The sequence below is a fragment of the Pollicipes pollicipes genome, unplaced genomic scaffold (assembly GCF_011947565.3).
Source record: "Pollicipes pollicipes isolate AB1234 unplaced genomic scaffold, Ppol_2.1 Scaffold_4002;HRSCAF=4701_pilon_pilon_pilon, whole genome shotgun sequence".
Classification (NCBI taxonomy): domain Eukaryota; kingdom Metazoa; phylum Arthropoda; class Thecostraca; order Pollicipedomorpha; family Pollicipedidae; genus Pollicipes; species Pollicipes pollicipes.
The window spans coordinates 26,658,444-26,676,479 of record NW_023596420.1 but is presented as its reverse complement, the minus strand read 5'-3'; the positions used below and the strand labels follow the sequence as shown (position 1 = coordinate 26,676,479).

Below are 18,036 nucleotides of genomic sequence, written 5' to 3'. Positions count from 1 at the left end.
TCAGCAGGAGAGCGGTCTTGCCGGCGGCGGCGGCACGGTGCGAAAGCGCCCTGCCCCACCCACACACCCTCGCTATCCCGACTGCCGGCCGACGACGAGCATCTACTTACAATTGATATCGGCATATACGGGCGAGCTGCAATATATGAGATGTTCGGCGCCTGTCAAAGTCAAGGGCCCGGCCACTGCGGCATCCCTACGGCCGATCTCTGGGGTCCGGTTATTTCCGGTGACGCACAACCATTACCGAGGTCACCCTCCTAGACCATCCACAGGGGTGGAGGTCATTCTGTCCGGATCCAACCGGGGTAGAGGCCACTCTGTTCAGATCCGCCGGGGCAGAGGCCACTCTGTCCAGATCCGCCGGGGCAGAGGCCACTCTGTCCAGATCTGCCGGGGCAGAGGCCACTTTGCACGACCATCCACCGGTGGCATCGGTCGGGGAGGAGGCGTCGGCCGATGCGGGGGACAGCTGCCGGCAGCGGTGCGCCGACCACGACTGCAGAATGCCGAGGCCGAGACGGCTCGGCTCGGCTCGGCGCGCGCTCACGTCCAGCGGCGGCGCGGCGTGACGGGCGGCCCGGGGGGTCGCCAGCCGACACCTCCTGACGGGGACAGCGGCGGCCGACAGCTCGGCGACAGGCCGGCGCGGCCGCGTCAGCGCGCGCCGGCCGCCGCCGTGCTGATGACCCCACAAACAGCGCCGGCAGACGGACACACCACAAAAAAGCCGGCCTCGCCGGCCGGCCCGCCCGGCCTCGCAGGCCCGAGCCGCCTGCTTGTTCCGCGTCCGACGTCTTTCATGCTTGGATTACTTCAAATGAAGAGGGAGGGCCGAGCCGGTAAATAAGCGCCAGCCGCTGAGACGAAGGTCTGCACAGCTACTTCACCTGCCTGTGCGCTGTGCAGCCGGCCCGGGGGTACAGCACCCGCTACCAGTCTGGGGTGTCACGACCCGATGTAAGAGCGGCTAGTGCAGGAATAGCGCTCTCTGTCGGGGGTGTACAGTGTGCCGTGTGTCGGGGTGTGTGCGGTGAACGGTATGTCGGTGCGGGGGAGGGGGGGGGGGGGGGGTCGCTGCGGTTCGGTTTGTGTCCATGAATTGTCCGTGAGCAGAGGCTGCGTTCCTTACAGAGAACTTACATGCTACGTTTTTCCGCGTGATTCTCCCTTCAGCCGATTGGCACACGTGTGAGCAGCCCAATCCCAGCAAGCTACGCTGGAGTCTCGAGGGCTGATCGCACTGGTATGGGCTGTAGACTACCACAGCCAGTACGCGCTTTAGCATTGCCGCACAACCCGTTGGATTGTACAGTAGCGCTTGCCTGTTCGCACGGATTGCTATCTATGGACGGAAGTTTAACACATAGACTACATGCTTACTGCGCCTTTCTATGATATCAGTGAGAGCCTGGTGCATCGTTAGACAGGGGCATCCGCAACATTTTACAATAAGGGGGGGGGGGGTAGAGCACAGATCAAAAATGAAAACCATGCTAAGCGCGCCGCAAGCGCCCGCAGTTTTCTTGTGTGCCGTAAAACAGCATCGCATGTTCCCATCTTTTGTATTTTTACTCGTCGACATTGAGTTTCTGCTGTCAACATCTAGCCGCGCTCATCTTAATGTGTGCCATATCATTATATTAGTACGGGGGAGGTACCACGCGACTAATATGCCGGCGATGTTTTAAATCGAGATCAAGATCCTTCTACATTTAAATCGAGATGCTGCACGAACACCAGACTTCACTCGGTATTATCTCGGTGACAACTGCTCTATCTGACTCGGTGATATTGTCTTTATATGACTCGGCGATATCCGCTGCGTATGACTCGGTGATATTCGCCTTTACAGAAAACACGGGACACGCGACCACGCCCGCAAGGCTGAGGATCAGGCGATGCACACACCGCTTTCCTCACTCGCAGAATAAGGACTGCTTTCGCAGAAGTCATCAAGTGCGCCGAATTATAATGCGGTGTGAAAACGAAACGTTCATCATAAACGTATCTTACAACACTGGGTTTACAGTACAGTTGGGCGGCCTATACACCATCTGATTGCATCGTAAAATGGGTGTCAGAGAATAAAGCCTACACATTTTTTTGTGTTATGTTCCGGAGTGAAAGCATTATGATGTAGTCTTATGGATTTTTTAGAATAATTGGACTATGGACACAGCTTCGAACCATGGAACTTTCTCAGCAATGACCATTGCTCGCTTGACAACGTCGTTAAATCAGTGTTGTGTCGCAAAGTGAGGGTCGATTATTTTCAGCCAACTCCCAGCTTATGATGCCGAAACACCACGAACGCAAAGGCTATCTTGCTTATATCACCTTCAGGCTCACACCAAAACGTTGGTCACGCTATTAATTACGACAGCCACCAGCCATTGCCTAACATGTCCCTCCAGTTCTGAAGTTGTCTAATGAACATTGAAGTCGTGTAATATCAGGTTCGCTGTTGTGACGTACGAACTTCCTGGCGGTACGCATGACGCATTTTCCGTAGCCCCGCAGAAAATGCGCCATGTGCACACTTTCCTCTAAACCGCACGTGTCAGGCCACACTATTCTGCATAGGACTGTCTTTTGCTCATCGTTCCACCTTCCATAAACAATAAACGTAGCCTTTTCCGGTGAAACACTAAATCATTTTCCTAAGTTGTTTTCTGTGCATTACATCCAATCCTAGGCTCGTCACAAACCTCCAGTTTCAGCCGGGCTTGAAGTGGAAACTAACCATTCCGTAAAGGAATTCTGCATCGGCCAGATCTGAAAAAAAATTGACAACGGGAAAGCAGATTCAAGCTGCAGAAACTCGGGAAGGAATCAGTGCTTAGAGACAGTTTCGGTCAACCTGATCGAGTGAACCCCTCCCGTCTAAGCGATTTTAGAGATCGACACCCTGCGACATACTTTGAGAGAGGTATCAAGACTTGCAAACAAAAAAAAAAACAACAGTTTTTCGCAGTCTGCTGCTTGACATTCAAATCTATTTTATGGAATTTGGCTGCTGTATTCCTGCGCTAGTGGAACAGTTGTGTCAGTGGACCAGCATTGACACTACCCCGTTACTCATGCCTGCTTCGGCATTCCAATATTCATATACAGACATGGAGATTTACTGTTCAAATATCCGAATTGCCAACAATGTTGTTCACTCTCATATCAGACGAAATATGACGGCCAAACACCTTCACACACGATGTGAATTTCAGGTAAGAAACAGACCACCTCAAGAAGAAAGCTATCTGTCGATGGTCAAGACAAGATATTTGCAATTTTTATGCCGTTGTGCTTGCATCAGAGAAATTGCTGAGACTGGCTAAAAATCCTTTTAATTTGTAAATGGGGGCCTGCGACATTTTATTTTCATCACCAAGGCATCTTTATTTTCGTCAGCTGCCAATCTCGGCATTGTGATCATTGTGCAAAATGGCGCTTTTCACATAGGGTGAACGGGAGCTAGGCAGATGTCATTCTGTTCCCTGTTGTAATGTTACAGCTCAGGAAGCCGAACCCATTGCAGGGGCGCAATTTGGTTGTTGTTCTGCATTATTTGTGTTCAAATTGTGCTTCTATACTCAATTTTCATCCGTTCTAAATCAAATGCAAACGTTTGGCGCAAAAGGCCCTAAGCGTCTTTTAAGGCCCCAATCCCTTTCAAGCAATGGCCACCAAACAATGAATCAGCTCTCAATGTTTTCATTCCTTTAGCCTTTTGGGTTGAGTCGCCGCGACCCCGGCGAAAGGCTTGCATGCAAATAGCAAAAACAACGTCTCCCGCATGCCTCCCTGCGCGAAGAGGCGACACCGTTCGTGCCAGTAGCGCCGCCACCACCGTCACTCCGTTGACTCGTGCTTCAGTAATGGGAGGTGGGTCTCAGCTAATAAAACAATGGTTAGTTATTTGAAGCTCACATATCACTCAGCCATGTTGCCTGTGCGACTCTGTCCAGCGTTGGCGCTGGCAGTGCCGCCAGCAAAGATGCAATGTTCAATCGTGTTCAACAAGAAGTCAAGTTGAACGCCGTTTCACGCACTTAAGACATCATATATATATATATATATATATATATATATATATATATATATATACCGACGCCGCCTCCAGCCACATAGCATTGATTTGCATCTCAGTGCGGTAAGGTGCTAGGCGCAAAGTTATTCCAAGTTTTCAATGCTTACGTCAATGGGTAGTTTTCGGGGTGTGGAGACGCCATTTTCATTAGTACTAGATCTTGCGGCGATTTGGACGGTTTGGACCTACCACAACTTGTTTTCCACATATATGTAATAAGGGGCTTCTTGCTAAGTGCCGAAACATCCCCTTCTCGCACGCACTGTGAGCGACACCGGTGTGAAACGTCACGAAGGTTGAACCAGTCGTTTGCATTAAATTCAGGGTGACTCATCCACGCCTCCTTGCTAAGCAGCACAGAAAGTGTAAGCTAAATTCGGTTAAAAATCATACGGATGTTAGCTAATGTCTACTTTATACCATCGACCCACCATCCAGCGCTACGCCACGGGTGGCACCCGCACAGGCGCCTGTGGTGTTACCTCTTTACGTTGGGGAGCGGGCGCCTGCGGTGTTGCCTCTTTACGTTGGGGAGCCGGCGGGAACACATTGCTTTCTCTAAGCCTCCGGTGCCGGCGTCAACCGGCAGCTCCCTGCGAGTGGAGATGCTATATTTGTTGTTGTTCGAGCTATGCGACTTGTTTTTTTGCACATCTCGTTTCCCGCCACGTAGGTACACGAAAGGTGTCTTTTGCTAGGCGTCAAACACATCCCCTCCGCGCGCGCTGTGACTGGCATCGGTTCCGGACTGCAAATCTGATCATTTGGTCAAATATTCCGAAAACCCAACCGCTAATGTCCCTCACCAGTTAACATTTAATGCATTTCAGCTATCAGCGGTCTTCGTCGCATGCCTTCTTCAGTCGCGAATGGTTCCCGTTCCCACAGACATCAACGTCACGTCGTGGCATTCGTGCCGTCTCTAGTCTCCTCTCGGGTGGTCGTTCTCAGCCTGCCTCTTGCCTGTCCTTGGGCCGCCTGTCGCCCTAGCTGGTGCCACCCCAACAGCGCTGGTCGGGTGGTCCTTCGCAGCCTGCCTGCTGCCTGTCCTTGGGCCGCCCGTCGCCCTAGCTGGTGCCACCTCAACAGCGCTGGCCCCTAGGTCGGCCAGGCCCGCCCGTTCACGGCGGCCGGTTTGCCGGCTGGCTGTCAGCGGGGCTTACCAGTGCGACAGCCGGGGCGGGGACGGACACGGGATATCACTCTTTCGGCCGGGCGGCACTTGATCGCCGGTATTACTCTTGTGGCCGGCGGCGCGGCGACGATTGTCGCCGGATAGACGCGCACCAAAAGAATGGCGTAATTAAGAGCGCGGCGAATCAGGCGCGGATCGGCCGGGCCGCCGCCGGTCCCTCCGGCCGGTCCCGAAAAACGGGCCACAAAAAGGCCGCCCCCGCCCCGCTGCAGAGGCAGAAACCCGCCGCCCAGACGGACAGACCGGCAGACAGACCGGCACACAGTCTGGCGTAGTGGCACGCAGCGTTGTGCGCATGCGTACTTTGCAGATGCGTTTGAAATCAGCAGCGGCCTCGTGTATTTGACGCCATGGCTCATCCTTTCTTAGGGAGCGGCCAGGCTGAATCGTTTCCTCATAAACTCAGCTTTAATGGATCTCGTACCGTTCAAAAGTGTCCTACAGTACGCGAGATGGAATTCAAGGGAGTGTTCCAAATTTGTGTGGGGTTTTGAAATGAAATAACTATCTTGAACATTATTCGGTGCAGTTCACAGCCCTGCCCTTCTTATGACCTGAACCCCTCTAGTTACTGAGTTAAACGCCAACGAATATGTGCATACTTTTTCGGGGAAACTATTTCAAGGTCACCAAGGCATTCATGACGTTATGATAACGTCCTTCAAATTCTGCCATTCCATTAGCTATACGGCGATCGAGGCCAATAAAATATAATTGTTGAGTTGTTCATATGTGGCGTTCGTGAGCACGATTTCCAGACGTTACGGCCGTTAATTAGCTCTCAATCATTGTTGTGCAAGGTACGATGACGTAACCAAACGATGACATATTGAGGAGCATATTTACCAAACAGAGAAATTTTGTTGTCTAGAGCAGTTTAAAAGTTATAGCTATAAGTGAGCTCATTTAATCACATCTGACGCTTTCTCGCATATCTTCAAATGCAGAGCATTCCCTCTAATTTGCAGGGAATCTATGGAGATCATACAGGACTTCGCAACCACTGTCACGTTGTCCTTTGCTGATCGGACTTTGCCTTCCAGGCGTATCCGACCGCGGGTAGTCGTTCGTCTGCCCAGCCGGTAAACTCCAGGTACGGCCGCGCTCGCCGTCGGCGGTGACTGGAAGCCGCTAACTCCACTCTGCGGCGGCTGATTCCCCCTCACGATTCCAGGGACTCTGGACGGGAGCGGCCCCGGCCCGGCCCCGGCCCCGGCGGGCTGGGGCGGCCGACATTGGACCGGCGCGGGACGGCGTCCACGAGCGGCCAGTCATGTGCGCGTCATTCAAGAGTGTGCTCTTGTCGGCCGGACGGCCGGCAGCGGACCATTGAGACTCGTGCAACGACCTGTTATTACTGGTGGTGTAACCAGCACCGGCGGCAGCGCGCCGGCAAAATTACCTCGGACGTAACGTGGGTTTTCTGATAATTGTTTCACGCACCGACCCCAGGGTGGGTCTTAAATCACGCAATGTTCCGGGATAAAACCGCAGCACAGAGGAGCTACAGGAGAAACCCATGGATTCTGGGGCATGCATATTTGCACTTAAACGCCGCGAGCGCCTTTGAAAAGATTATACCAACCGCACGAAGTCTCCTCATTGAGGGTTGATGTAATTAACTACATTTATGACAAGGTCTTATGATTTTGAACAATCCACAGCAGCCTCCTACATTCAGAATGAAGACGCCCACTGGAGCATGCGAGTCGGTCATCTTCACCACGGGTCGGAACTAAGAGCAACTCTTAGCGGCTGCCTCTCGTCCGCATCCGAAGCAGTGGCCGTCTACGGCACCAGTCGCCTGGACCGCAGCCGAGCCTGGTCTCGGCGGATGGTCGGACCATGGTCGGACCTGGTCTGGCCAGATTGTGGGCAGCTGCAGCGGGCGGCCGGACGGGCCGGCACAGGCCGCGCCGCGCGGAGCTGACCGCCGGCGCCGGAGCCGCTGACGCCGCCTGTTTGCACCGGGTTCAAGGATATTCGCGCCCCGTTGTGGCTGCCTCTGACGCCGGCGGCGCGCCAGCCTTTCTCGCCGCTGAATCGGATGGATTCCTCGCCAATTTTCACCGATTGTTTGCGTGCCGCGCCGGCGGCGCCGTCCGCCTCTGCACTGGCCGCCGCCGCCGCCGCCGCCGTGCAGCGCGGCGGCTGCAGACGCCTGCAGTGGGCGTCAATTGAGCCGACCAAACGGTGTCAAGTGGCTTTTGACACTCGCAATTAGAGTAATGGCGTAAACAGATGTTTTAGTGACCCGTCTCGACACGGCCTGGGGAGGGCGGAGGCCGCGGTACGATCGCGAGCACACCGCGTGAGAAGTTTGGTCTGTCCGACGGCTTTGCAAAACCGCGACGATCATGCAGCCCCAGAGGCTGCTCATCAGAAACAGATCACCGCTTGCGCATAATAAATACACTTGCTTCCGAGCACATAATAAATTCGAGCATTCACCCTTGCTCTAACTAGAAAATATCATCCCCATTGGTACGATTGCGCGTATTTTGAGCAGACTCAGCCGTACCACTGGTGGCCGGGCCCTGGTGCTCCGTCCCCGCCGATGGTCGGAGCCGGCCACTGAGCCGGTGAGCGCGTGCCCCGGCTGCGCGCATGTGTGCCGAGCTGGCGACCTCGGCCGCCGCGAGTCGGTCTTACCGTGAGTTGACGCCTCCCTGGGCGACGGCCAGCTCCTCCACGGTCGGCTTTCTGTAAATCAAATAAGCCAAAACTCAGCGCAAATCAAACAAAACCGAGAGGAAGGTAAACAAAGCCGGTGACTGGACGTGTTCGCCACCCTGACGCCGCCGCCGCCCGGCGCAGGCACGGCAGCGACAGGAGGCGCCTCTTCACGGGCCAAATCAGGCCAGCACGTGCTTACTAGAGCGCTCACCGGCTCCATATCCGGAGAACGCGAATGCATGCGAGCTTCGAAACTATTGCTACGACCATCAGGAAAACATTTTTTGCCGGCATTCACTGTCAAAAGACGAACGCATCCATGTCTAAAAACATAACACCTGGGTAAGCATGCCTTGGTTATCACCGACACAGGAAACTGCGCGGCTGCAGCGATGCAGCCGTATGAACGAATGCAACATCGAGATACGTTGAGGCATGCGTCGTACGTGGTACGGTGGAGAGACCTTACTTGCAACCAATCTGCTGGGCTAAATCCATATCTTCAAAACCTTGAAAGTGCTCCTCTGGCTAGGGAAACATGCTTGCAGTCCACTGACAGCAGTATTTACCGCACAAATCACCAGCGAGAGAAGAATCGCGCGCCGCCTCGCGGAGCGCTCACAGCGCGCTCCCTCCTCCGTGCTGCGGCGGCCGAAACTGCCGCCGCGCTCAGCTGATTACGACAGCCGACCGCGCCTACAGTCAAATTTGATTGGCTAATTGAATAATAAGAACGCACATGGCGATGGACGTATCGGAGTCCACTCCAGGAAACAGGTTCTGCCTGGGGTCGGGTGGCAGGTGGAGCTGGGACGCCTGGAAACTGGTCTGATCGGAGACGCGCTCAGCGGCGTCCCCGGCGCCCGCCCGCGCCGGCCCGGCCGCCGCGCGGCGACGCCGTCAGCTGACCTTGCGTCCCAGCGCAGCATCCGAATCCCGCGCTGCACGGACCCGACTCGACTTGTCGCACGTGCTCGCCGGCGGCCGGACCGAGTTCGGCTCTGGGGCCGTCGGCCGTCGCGCGCGTGACGGTCCGTCGTGACCACGTCGGCCTGTTGATGCCGGCGCGGGGCCTATGTATGGGTATGGCCAGCATCGCCGCTAATTAATTTACTGGCTCTAGCTGTGAGAAGCTGCGATTGGCGCTGCCGCGCCGCGGCAACCGCATTCACGGCCGCGTTAGCCGTCGCAGATTTAGGTCCGCCTCGTGATACGCTGCCGCCGGGCCGATATTGAACAACAATGCTAAATCAAACGGGCGCCATTACATAAACCATTCAAGTGAAGGCTATCGCAGATTAAATTTGGCGTGCCGAGTCGGGTCACTCTGTGCAGCGGTGAGCGCGCCGGCTGCGCCGTGATCGTCTGCGCGCAGACACGCAGAGCTCGTCAGGCGGAACCGCGCGCTGCTGATCTGCGCCGAGCAAGTCGCAGATCAGCCGACCGGTAATCGGAATCTTCGTCAGTTATTTACAGCGACATTTACGCGTTTGCAATCTCAGTGCGCGGCGAGGCGATGAGTTACCGTTTGCAAGTAGGGTAAAGTTATATAATGAGCAGTCTCTACCATTTATGGTGTTCTTGATGCGTTGTGTCGTAACGAACAGGCTCGCCGACAGAAAATATTAGGCCATCAAATTATGGAGAGGGCGCCAGTTGTGGCGTTGTTCGCCGACTGCCCGCTGCTCTAGCCGCGCTGTGAGCGGTTGCCGCGCCGCTGTCGACACACACACACACATACACACACACAACACACACACCACACACACACACACACACACACCACAACACCACACACACCACACACACACACACACACACACACCACACACACACACGCACACACACACACACACACACACACACACACACCTACACACACACACACACACACACACACACACACACACACACCACGCATATGTACGCACATACAGAGCATGTTCTCACGTGCCATGCATCCGCGCCAGAAGCGGGCTGTCAGTTACCTGCGCCGGCTGGCAGCAAGTGAGAGGAATCCCAATGATTGACTCTCCTTCCACGGCGTCGTTTTTGCATAAGAAAACATGCTGCATGATTGCAGGTGGCCCAGATGCATCTCTTTGTTCCTGGGGCGACTGCAGGACGCCAGTTTGAGTGGAGGGTCTCTTTGTGCTGAAGATAGCGGGGTAAGTATTATCGGTAGCCTCGGTAAGTGCACAGAGGCGCTATCACTAATGCTCTTCGATAAGATATCGAAGGCGCCCTGTCAGTTGTGAAGGTAGCTGGTTCACTGGGAGAGGGATGCGCACGGCTGCGGCCGGCCAGCGCGCCGTGTTGGCCTGCTGCACGGTCCTGCCTACCCCCCGGTGATGACAGAGCAGAGGCCTCATCAACAGCGGGCAGTTGGCCGGCAGCCTGGGCCGCCCGGCGTTGCCCGACAAATCACAGCCCTGCCCAGCTCCGGCCAGCCACGGCCGGCCGCGCCGGCCGGCGGCATATCGCCGCGCTTTATTTCCTCCACTGCTGATAGGTGCTTAAAAGTCGAGTGAAATTGTGTTCGGGCTTTGAAGTATGATCCTAACAGCACATCCATCCCATTACCGCCGGGCAAAGTCATAAAGTTTATCATTCAGATAGTTTTCCAGGTAATTCCTTATCAAGGCCAACGACCCAGCCAAGCCTTCGCCACTTAGCCCATGTTGCATGCATATGAAAACATGGCCCATGAATGAGTGCGAACTGCGCAGAGAGCGGATACCGTGCTTCACCTTCACAGCACGCTGCATTTGCAGGGCAGTGGAAACGCTGGACCTCACAGCGCAGGTGGATACCCCTGCCAGCTAGCGTTCAGTTTTCCCAGAGATCCCAAGCGCGATCACCCGCAAGTCGAAACCATTTTGTGGGCACGGTAAGGACAATGAAACACATGTGATTGATACTTCGGCTTCTTTCAGATGACCGGAGAATTTTCTGGTGATTATTCCCATTTTTGTTTGTCAGTCAGGACTTTTCCCCGAGACCCTAATAAATCACGCCGGCCCGATTCGTGTCGCGTGGTCGTCCGCGAGGCGCGCCGCCGCTCAGGCCGCCGGCGGGCCGGCGTCAGTCGCATCGCTGGAATCGGAGGATCCGCCGGTCGACCCGCGCCGCCCCGTTGCATCACCGACCGGGCCGTCCAGCGGGGGGTTCCGCATTACAGGACCCCCTCCTCGCACCGGGGCATTGTTGCAAATCATAAAATCGCCATCGCCACATGCGGTGGAGGGGCCGGGGCTGGCGGCTGGCCGCGGGCGGCGTCCCACCGCGCGGCGCTGTCCGAACGCTGAAATATGAATGGACGTTTGACCCTCTGTTGCCGTAACAAGGCGCGGACCGCGGTTGACGCCGCTGGGTAGGACCGGCGCGGCCCACTGACCAGCACGTGGCTGCGTCGCACGCCCTCAGCTGGGCGACATTCCTGGCGCCCGTGGCGGCCCAGCCGACTAGCTCACGCCGTCCGGCCTCGCCCGTCGCCGACACCAGCCCTCATTAGTTCAGGACTGGTTCAACTGGGCCTGGCCTCACCAGGGCCATGCCAGGCGGCCGGAATTCTGACGTGTTTTCTCACTAGCTTAGCTCGACGCGTAAACACCACGGCACTATGTAGTTCACACAGCAGTTTTAGAAATTGGGGCGATGTAGAACAGTTATAGAATGTGCACAAAAATTTGGAATTCAGCAAACGCCCGTTCAAAATTGGACAGAACACCGTAAAGCATTCGAGATGCAGCGGCCTTTGATCGCAGCCAGAAGCGGCAGAGCGGGCCGTGGCCAGTGGTACAAGCGGAACAGGCGGGACCGGGCCGTGTCTAGTAGGTCCGTGTCTAGTAGGTCCGCCGGGAGGCATTCTACAAGCCGTTGTCATTCGATGGATATGAGCGGCCGGCCGGACGTCCGATAATTCGAGCCCGGGGAGCCGTTGGCCCGTCTGCCGAGCGCCGGCGCTGGGCTGTGAAGGCACACGTGTCGGCCGAGCCGAGCCAAGGCTGCCCCGGCCGGCGGGTACCGTCGCCCAGCAGGCCGAAGCTGCCCTGGCTGGCGGGCAGACGGTCCAGCAGGCCGAAGCTGCCCTGGCTGGCGGGCAGACGGTCCAGCAGGCCGAAGCTGCCCTGGCTGGCGGGCAGCGCCGCCCAGCAGGCATGTCCTCCCGTCGCACGGCGTCAGCTGGCGCCGGACCTGGTATCAGATCAGGCCGGCTCCCGGCTCACTTACGCTCGCGCTTTATTGCCAACCATCTCGGGATACATGTGCCGACAGGCTGCTGACGCCAACACTGACACCCCCTCCCCTTCGCCATTCCCATCCACCGACAATGGCACCCCTGGCACCCCTGGCGACGCGCAACATTTAGACCGCAATTTTTACCGGAAAACAAAGCGTCTGAGGTTGGGTGGCATTCCGACGCCAGCTGCCGCCGTCTGGCCTGATCGGCGCGACGGGGGACCACTGGCGGCGGTGCTCCACCTGACTGGGAGGTCGGCTCGGCGGCAGCGCAGAGTGCCCCGATCCACTCCGTAGCCAGAGAAGCTCGGAGCACGTTTCTGGTGTCAAAGCACGGGGAATGGATGCCCCATCGGCTGAAAATTCGGGCGCGATTTTAAAGCATGCTGAAAAACTATTGTTAACAAGCTTAAGGGTCGCATCATGCCCCCCCCCCCCCCCTGCTTCAGGCGGGGGTTAATGCATTTTATTTGGGCATCCGAATACAGCAGGTAAGGTGCCCTCTCACCTGGACAAGCACATTTAGCATTATGCCACTTCAGGACCCAAAGTCAAGATGATTGAGGGCTGCTTGCGTTGAATCACCGTGTGAGCGCTACACGCCGAGTGGACGCTGTACGGGCGCTACACGCCGAGTGGACGCTGTACGGGCGCTACACGCCGAGTGGACCCTGTGCGAGCGCTACACCCCGGATGAACGTGGTAATAAAAATGGACAGTGCGAGACCTCAAACGCTCCCTCTAGCTTCCCTATATGGCATACGCCCTTTGATTTGGAATCACGCCCAGCTCCAGCAACTCCTTGATCTGCATGCACAGGTTAACCTGTTTTCAATATTCGAAGCTTTCGAGCCCCAAAGGAGGCTTCAGAACATCTGCTGCCCCAGCGGCGTCATAGATGATCAAAGCTCCGGTGATATCAGCCCTTCCCACAGCACGGCTGTGTTGTGGGAAGGATGCAAAACAAGCGGTGGTGTCGCTTGGTCCGGGACCACACAGACGATGTGAGGCGTTTCAGGGACAACAGCGCTGCTGACCGGCCAGCGCTGCGCTCCCCGGAGGAGGCCACAGACGCCGCTGAGGGAGATGGGCTGCAGCGAACGGCAGGCCCGGCACGAGCCGAGTCAGGGTGGGACCAGGCGGCCGTCCTGTCCCTCGTGTGGCGGTCAAAATAGAGCGAGGTGCGCGGCAGGCTCTCTCAGGTGGCTGCAGTCGGACCTGTAGTCGGCGCGTGGTCATGACAGAGCTGGTCGCGCGGCAGGCTCCCCCGGGTGGCTGCAGTTGGGCCTGTAGTCGGCGCGTGGTCAGGACAGAGCGGGGCGCGCGGCAGGCTCCCTCGGGTGGTTGAAGTCTGCCTGTAGTCGGCGCGGGGTCAGGACAGAGCGGGGCGCGCGGCAGGCTCCCTCGGATGGCTGAATTCGACCTATAGTCGGCGCGTGATCAGGACAGAGCGGGGCGCGCGCAGGCTCCCTCGGGTGGCTGAAGTCGACCTAAAGTCGCCGCGTGGTCAGGACAGAGCAGGGCGCGCACAGGCTCCCTCGGGTGGCTGAAGTCTGCCTGTAGTCGGCGCGTGGTCAGGACAGAGCGGGGCGCGCGCAGGCTCCTCGGGTGGCTGAAGTCTGCCTGTAGTCGGCGCGTGGTCAGGACAGAGCAGGGCGCGCGCAGGCTCCCTCGGGTGGCTGAAGTCTGCCTGTAGTTGGCACGTGGTCAGGACAGAGCGGGGCGCGCGCAGGCTCCTCGGGTGGCTGAAGTCGGCCTGTAGTCGGCGCGTGGTCATTCATCAGTATTCATTAGTGACGACAGACTGGCATACAAACGCACCGTAGTCTAGAAAACGTGCATTATAGAATGCAATGCACCCTATCTCGAACGCTGAAGATAGAGCACTTCTGTAGCAGGATGAGGAGCACGCGCAAAAGTAACATCATTCCTGCACTTCTCTGATATTTCTGACGATGCATGCCGAGCTGCGGCATTAAACAGAATTGCTGTTAGCATGTCATACCCGGAATAAAGAGCAGCTCTCTCTCTCCCTCTCTCTCTCTCTCTCTCTCTCTCTCTCTCTCTCTCTCTCTCTCTCTCTCTCTCTCTCTCTCTCTCTCTCTCTCTCTCTCTCTCTCTCTCTTCATTTATTTCTTTCTATCCCCCTCTTTCTTTCTGATCAACGGCGCGAGCGTGATAACGCATTTGTAGTGCCTCATCAAGGCCGTTCTCATATTCATGCGCCTATTTGTTATTATTGTGGTAGCTGATAGGCTATTTAATCGAAACGGTGCCAAAAATGGCGATTTATACATAATGAATGAGAGCTCTTTATCGACAGGGGCTACCACTGACCCCCGAATATCAGCGGTCACTGGGCTGGGAGTAGACAGACATCACGTGCAGCAACATGATTGTATGCCACTTGTGTAACAGTTTTGGCTATCAAGGGTAGACAAAATGCTCAGACTAACATCATACCGATTTCATTTCCCGGTGTTACTGAGAACTCCGGTACATTCACATTTACACCTGCTCCATCAAGAATTGCCACTGCCTTATGACGTCGTCTGACCTTAACTCGTGCTCGGATTGGGGGGGGGGACAATTCGACCCCTTGAAGGTTTTCCTGGAACAATTTGCGAACGCCAACACGTATGCGCGCCAAACTTTGCATGACTGCAGGCAACTGATTAGCGAATCTATTAAGATACAAAATAAATGTTACTTTGTGGGGCTGCTGACGCATGGTAGGTTGAAGTCAGGCCTTGGCTGGCAACTTATGCAATTGCTATGAAACACCAGTCTTGCACTTTATACACTAATTTGGAGTTTGACCTTGTTTGACCTTATTTGACCCAAGCGCCATAAACTAGAAACCTCCAATTTTGACGCAAGCGCGATCACATACAGGCCAACTCACTCTGTGAGTTTGGGGTCTCTAGCTTATCAGTATTTGAGATCTCAGGGCGGTCGAATTGACCCTCACCGGAGTGAAGGGTATTTAACCGGCCACCCGGGCGCGTGCTACGCTAAGTTATTCGCACCGGCGAACCCGACGCGTTCATTGCGGCACATAGTCAACAGAGTGGCATGAATATACACTCGCGGCGTTCTTTGCAGATGGTGTCAGGGAAAGGAACCATTGACAGAGTAGTGCGAACATACATCCGCAGCGTTTCTCGCAGACGCTGCAGGGCAAAGGAACCATTGATAGAGTAGAACGAACCTACCCCCGCACTACTTATCACAGAATCTGTCGGGCAAAGGAACCATTGACAGCCTTTGCAATGTCTGATGGTTCGGCAACATGCTGTTCGACTGGTGGGTTGAAATGGATGCCAGATGGCCGCTGCTGCGCCCGAGGCCATGACCCCAGTCGCTGCCCACAGATGTGACGCTAGAGCGGACCGCCACCGAGCCCTTGACGTACACTACCGGATCTCTAGGGCAGCAGCCGTCGGTCGGAGCGGACCGGCACCGAGCCCGTGACGCACACTACCGGATCTCTAGGGGGGCAGCCGTCGGCCGGAGCGGACCGCCACCGGGCCCGCGGCTTATACCAGCGGGTCTCCAGCGGGGGGGGGGGGGGGCAGCAGAGCCCTGACACCAACTTTGACCTCGGCTATCACGAGGGCGCTTGGTTCGGCACCAGGCGCCGCAGAATGGCATCGGTTGCCGCATTCAATTGTATATCAATTCAGAAAGGCGGAGCTGCCTTCAAAGGCGCGATCAGTCTGGTGCTCACTAATGAAAAGCCGGGTCAAAGGGCACCACTGCAATCTAACAATAATTGTCATGCAAACGGCGGAATTGCGGGACATTGCGCGGCCAAAGTACACTTGGCGCCGACAATGTGCAGCGCGCTGGGCGGGGACCGCGGCCGACAAAGGCAGCCGGACGCCTGGCGGCCCGTCAGAGGTGCGCCGCGGCCCGCTGCACGGCCGCCGAGCTGAGCCAGCGCCAGCGCCAGCTCCGAGCAGGCAGCGGTTTACCTAAGCTCCAGCACCAGCATCAGATCCGGGCAGACGGCTGTCAAGCTGAGCACCAGCACCAGCACCGGCACCAGCACTAGCTTCGGGTAGACGGCCGCCGGGATGAGCGTCAGCGCCAGCACCATCACCAGTTCCGAGCAGACGGCCGCCGAGCTGAGCGCCAACACCATCACCATCTCCGAGCGGACGGCCGTCGAGCTGAGCGTCAGCGCCAGCACCAGCTTCGAGCAGACGGCAGCCGAGCTGAGCGTCAGCGCAGCACCAGCTCCGGGCAGACGGAGGCCGAGATGAGCGCCAACACCATCACCAGCTCCGAGCAGACGGCCGCCGACCTGTCCCGAACGCGGTCCGCCATAATTGAAACTGATTTAAGCCGCACGACTGGGCGGCCCGGCGTGGTTTATTAAGACGGCGCGGTTGTTTGTGGCCGGTTGAATAGCTTGTGATGGCCTGCCGCGGCCCGGGCGCCGGCGCCGGCCAGTCCGCCGCTCTCTGCCCCCCCCCCCCCCCCCCCCCCCCTCCCCCGCCGCTTGCGTTTGGTTTCCGCACATGTGCTTCGGTGCGCCACAGCTGACGCGTTCATCAGCGGACGAGTGCGCTCGTGTTGGTGGAGATTGTAGGGTGATTAGCGTTTTTTCGTTATTGTTACGAACGATAGTAAACGCTCGTTAACTGTTAAAGGACTATATTCCTAACGGAAGAAGTGTGTTTACTGGCCATCAGAGTTGCGCCGCTTGTCTCGGTTGTCTGAACTTCCGACAGGGGAGGCCAGGAGCGGCCTCCCTCGCCACCCGCCCGCTTGTCTCGGCTGTCTGGACTTCCGACAGGGAGGCCAGGAGCGGCCTCCCTCGCCACCCGCCCGCTTGTCTTGGCTGTCTCGCCTGCCGACAGGGAGGCCAGGAGTGGCCTCCCCCGCCGCCCGCCCGCTTGTCTCGGCTAGCTCGCCTGCCGACAGGGAGACCAGGAGCGGCCTCCCTCGCCGCCCGCCCGCTTGTCTCGGCTAGCTCGCCTGCCGACAGGGAGGCCAGGAGCGGCCTCCCTCGCCGCCCGCTCTCGTGCCGTACAGTCGCAGCGCGTCACGGGCGGGCGTGGCAGGCGCGGATCGGCCAACTGACGCGGAAACAATGCCGTGATCAGGGGGCGGCCGGCAACAATGCGGCGCCGAGAGCGCGCCGCCGCGATATGGAGCAGCATTGTTTTGGCCCCTGCGCCTAAATGGTGTGTGACGCGGCAGTATTAGCGTGCCGGTGTCGGGCACGCCGAGCACTGCCCGGCAGCACGCGGCGGGGCGGCGGCTCCGGCGGCCAGCGGTCCTGCCTGACACGGACGCAGGCATGGCACGCTGCCCACAGGCGCAAAGTCGCTTCACCACCAACAACACCGCAACTGTGCCTGCAAAATTGCATGAGATGCATTTCCTAGAAATTATGCGGGGCTTCAGGTATGGCCGCGATCAAGTTCCGAAGCCAAATCGCGAGTTTATCGCGTCATGAGACCCCAATGTCACCGTGCCAGGGACAGGGAGTAGTCCATGCGCACAACCCACAAACATTGGAAGTACCCATCCAAATCGTGCCGGTAGTACAACCACTACTCGTCTTACACGAGGGTTTGCCGTCAGCCAGTATGCATCTCACTCACGCGGCTGCCGTCAGCCAGTGCTCATCTCACGCACGTGGCTGCCGTCAGCCAGTATGCATCTCACCCACGTGGCTGCCGTCAGCCAGTGCTCATCTCACGCACGTGGCTGCCGTCAGCCAGTATGCATCTCACCCACGTGGCTGCCGTCAGCCAGTGCTCATCTCACGCACGTGGCTGCCGTCAGCCAGTATGCACCTCACCACGCGGCTGCCGTCAGC

The 18,036-nt window shown here is 57.2% G+C and overlaps 1 protein-coding gene across 1 annotated transcript in view; it reads right to left on the bottom strand.

The window, feature by feature from the left end:
* LOC119094295 (uncharacterized) overlaps positions 1 to 18,036 on the bottom strand; it is a 52,341-nt gene that overhangs the window by 10,901 nt on the left and 23,404 nt on the right. Inside the window, exon 3 of the mRNA XM_037217368.1 lies at positions 7,935 to 7,985. Within this exon, the coding sequence (XP_037073263.1) occupies positions 7,935 to 7,985 (51 nt within the window). The remainder of the gene's footprint in view (positions 1 to 7,934; positions 7,986 to 18,036) is intronic.